The 3,526-nt window shown below is 34.7% G+C and overlaps 2 protein-coding genes across 2 annotated transcripts; one reads left to right on the top strand and one right to left on the bottom strand.

Annotated features, from left to right (window-relative positions):
* Positions 196-1,646, top strand: LOC107613796. Its single transcript, XM_016315951.2, has 2 exons — positions 196-522; positions 765-1,646. Exons 1-2 carry the CDS (start codon positions 402-404, stop codon positions 1,400-1,402), a joined length of 759 nt encoding a protein of 252 aa, XP_016171437.1. The 5' UTR covers positions 196-401; the 3' UTR covers positions 1,403-1,646.
* LOC107613795 lies at positions 1,715-3,303 on the bottom strand. Its single transcript, XM_016315950.2, has 4 exons — positions 3,020-3,303; positions 2,824-2,938; positions 2,560-2,686; positions 1,715-2,410 (listed from the first exon to the last, which is right to left on the bottom strand). The coding sequence occupies exons 1-4, from the start codon at positions 3,118-3,120 to the stop codon at positions 1,932-1,934; spliced, it is 822 nt and encodes a 273-aa protein (XP_016171436.1). The 5' UTR covers positions 3,121-3,303; the 3' UTR covers positions 1,715-1,931.

Below are 3,526 nucleotides of genomic sequence, written 5' to 3' on the forward strand. Positions count from 1 at the left end.
CCATTTAAGAATTTTTTTTTCTTTTCATTTCACAAGACACAAGAAACTCTATAGCAAGAATTAAGAAGTATTTATTGAACACTACAGAGTTTTGTGTTACCTAAAAATTTAATGTGGACTCTGCAGAAAGCCATTTAAGAATTTTTTTTTCTTTTCATTTTTTTTTTCACAAGAAACTCTATAGCAAGAATTAAGAAGTATTTATTGAACACTACAGAGTTTTGTGTTACCTAAAAATTTAATGTGGATGTTGAACTCTGCAGAAATCACATGAAGTTTCTTCACATTCACGCTATGAAGACAAGAATTGCAGTTCAAGCAGATGGAAAAGCAAAGAGATTTCAAGCAGGGATGGGAAATTAAAGCTGAAAACAAACGTGTTCTTAGCTTCCTTTGACCAAATGAGTGAACAAGCCTCTGGCGACAGTGCTTGCACAGTGTTAGTTGCCCTCATAGCACACTGGCTCCACTCCAACCACAACATGCCAACAATGTCCCAATTTGACCACCTCATCACACAAGGTCAACTTTATATCTACTTTACTTTTGCCTATTTATTAACATGTTAAGACAAAAACGCTATGTATAGTATCTGTCTCTACTGTCTCCCAATTTATTTCTGTTTCTTAATCATTCAGTATAATTATCCTAAGACATTTTGCAGACAAGATCTAAACTTGTTAAATTTATAGAATTGTCTTATTTACATATTGTATATATGGTATTGAGTACTGATAATCTTACTTGTATTTGTGTTAACATAGGTTCCTCTGAATGGAGAAAACTATGCAGGAGTGATTACTACTTGAATCTATTCCCTGACAAGCATTTTGACCTTGAGACAGTCCTAGAGGCCAATTTGAGACCCATAATTGTTGTACCACAAGAATCATATACAGGTTTTTTCTCCCCAGAGAAGTTCCAATGCTTGAAAGGTGCTATGTCCTTTGACCAAATTTGGGATGAGATAAGAACCAAGGTGGATGAAAATCATAACAAGCCAAGAATATACATAGTGAGTTGGAATGACCATTTCTTTGTTCTAAAGGTAGAAAAGGATGCTTACTATGTCATTGATTCATTGGGGGAAAGGCTCTATGAAGGGTGCCAACAAGCATTCATATTGAAGTTTGATGAATCTAGTGTTATGTATGGTGCTTCAAGGGGAAACATTGTTGGCGGCAGCGGCGGCAATGGTAGTGGCAGAAGATTCGAGGCGGTTTGCCATGGAAAAGAGTGTTGTAAAGGGTTCATCAAGAGGTTTCTTGCTGCTATACCAGTTAGGCAACTAGAGAAGGAAGAGAAGAAAGGGAATGTTTCAAATCCATTTCTTCACAGGCAATTGCAGATTGACTTCCATTATAGCACCATTTCATCAACTTCTTCTGCTATTAGGCATTAAAACCTGTTCTGTAGTTGTTTTAGGATACAAAACAAGAACTGGGATAGTAAACACAAAAAGGTTTGCTTTTGCGAGTTAAGTCCAAAAGTGGTCCCTAAAATTGGTAATTTGTACCAATTTGGTCCCTGAGATCCCAATAGTCCCTTGTATTCTGAAAAATGCATCAAATTAGTCCTATTTTTCGAATTTTTGAGACTAAAGTAATACGATTGATATCCCAGAGACCAAATTTGGGCTTAACTCACGCTTCTGCTGTCTTTGTATTTTGGATAAACAGAAAATATAGAAAGAGAGAGAGAGAAAAAAAAAGACTTGCCAATTCATCCTCCACTAAAATTCAGATTGAAGTTGCTATTTACATAACTCATTACTACTGTAACATTATATTCCTAATAATATGGACATACAAAGTAAGCATATAACAGGAAAACATCAGTCTAGAAGCCTCAATTTCTCAAACTACATCCATAGATTCATCCAATTGAAACTCCAATCTCTCATTTCCTTAACCTTCAACTAATTTTCAAAACTAAAAGCTAGTACTATTGATGGGGCCTAAGCCTAACCTCAATGAAAGATCACACTTGTTTGCGCACGGCGTGGTTTGAACAGGATCACCATTAGCCACAAGTTTCTGAGCAACACCCATAACTGGAGGTCCGAAATCCTTAGCATTTGATTTATGTGAGGCTTTGAAACCATGTTGGGACTCTTCCAAACGAATGTTGTTGTTTCCATGGTAATAAAGGGGATAAACTGAAGACAACCTTGGTGGATGCGGCGACAAACACTGTTTCTTATTGCTGCTACTAGTTGCTGTTGTGTTTGTTGGACCAGCATTCTTAGACACATGATATGGTTTTGTTGCATTATCCCTTGTATTAAAGTTTTGTGGTGTGTGATGAATAACATTGGGAGCTTGTTCTTTGCTATGACTAAGATAACACCTTGGCTTGTTTCTTTGACTCCTTGGAGTTCTAGTTAGGGAGCATCCCAAATTTAAAGCAGCTGAATCATAACCAAAATAACACAATGTAAAATCATTCATACAGTGCAGTTATCTTCACGTGAAGTTAATAGCTAGAGCCGTTAGATGACAAACCTGTCAAATTATTTAACGACTCTCACAGCTAAATAATAATAATAATAACATATACCTTCAATGCAAGGTTGCAAATACTTTCCATTTCCATTTCCAGTTTCTGTAATCTCATCTCGTCGGATTATTGTGTCAATGGCTTCATTAGTTCTAGCCAAAACTGTTCTGAAGTCCATGTATTCGTGCTAAAACAATGGCAAACATTAAATAAAAATAAATAAATATTAGTATAATATAATAAATTAAAACAGGATTCACAAATTGCTGAAAATAAATTAAAAAAAAAATGGGAAAAGGAAGAAGAGGGTTTTAATTTATTTACCTGAGAGTTGGCTTTAGAGTACAAAATCTCTTCAGCTTTGAGAACAACAATAGGGAGCTTTTCTTGGTACTCTTTGTTCTTCTTAGTGGCAGAGCCATGTATCTCATCAACCACCCTAATTTAAATAATAAAATCTATGCATTATACAAGGCATAAAAAGAAAAGAAAAGAAAAGAAGAAAGAGAAAGAGGAGAACCTGAAAATTTCTTGAATGAGAGTTCCTCTAAGAGGTTGGTGTCTTTCACTGTGCCAACCTCTTCTCACACAATCAAACTGCCTGGGGCTTGGTCTTCTCATCTTATGCTTATTATTGGAGAGAAACAAACACAAACACAAACACCTTCCTTTGTTTCATCAAGAGAAACAAAAACAAAATGCCTCAACACACAAACCCTGTGCGTCACTCTTTGTGCACAAGTGTGTGTTGTTGTACCATCACATCTATCATCTATTAAATGACAAAAATAGGGGAAAACACCATATATAGAGTAAATTCTTTTTTAAAATAATTGAAAATGAGTTTTTTTTTTTGTACTTTTTATTTTTAGATGATAAAGAAGAGATGAGCTTGTGTTCTCCTCGTAATCAGCCAATATTTTAATTAATTAAATAAATTTTAATATTATAGTTTTTTAAAATTTTTAATTTAGTTTTAAAATCGATGATAAAAAGACTGATAAACTGAGTTGAACTTTCAACTATC

This window comes from Arachis ipaensis, chromosome B08 (assembly GCF_000816755.2).
Source record: "Arachis ipaensis cultivar K30076 chromosome B08, Araip1.1, whole genome shotgun sequence".
Classification (NCBI taxonomy): Eukaryota; Viridiplantae; Streptophyta; class Magnoliopsida; order Fabales; family Fabaceae; genus Arachis; species Arachis ipaensis.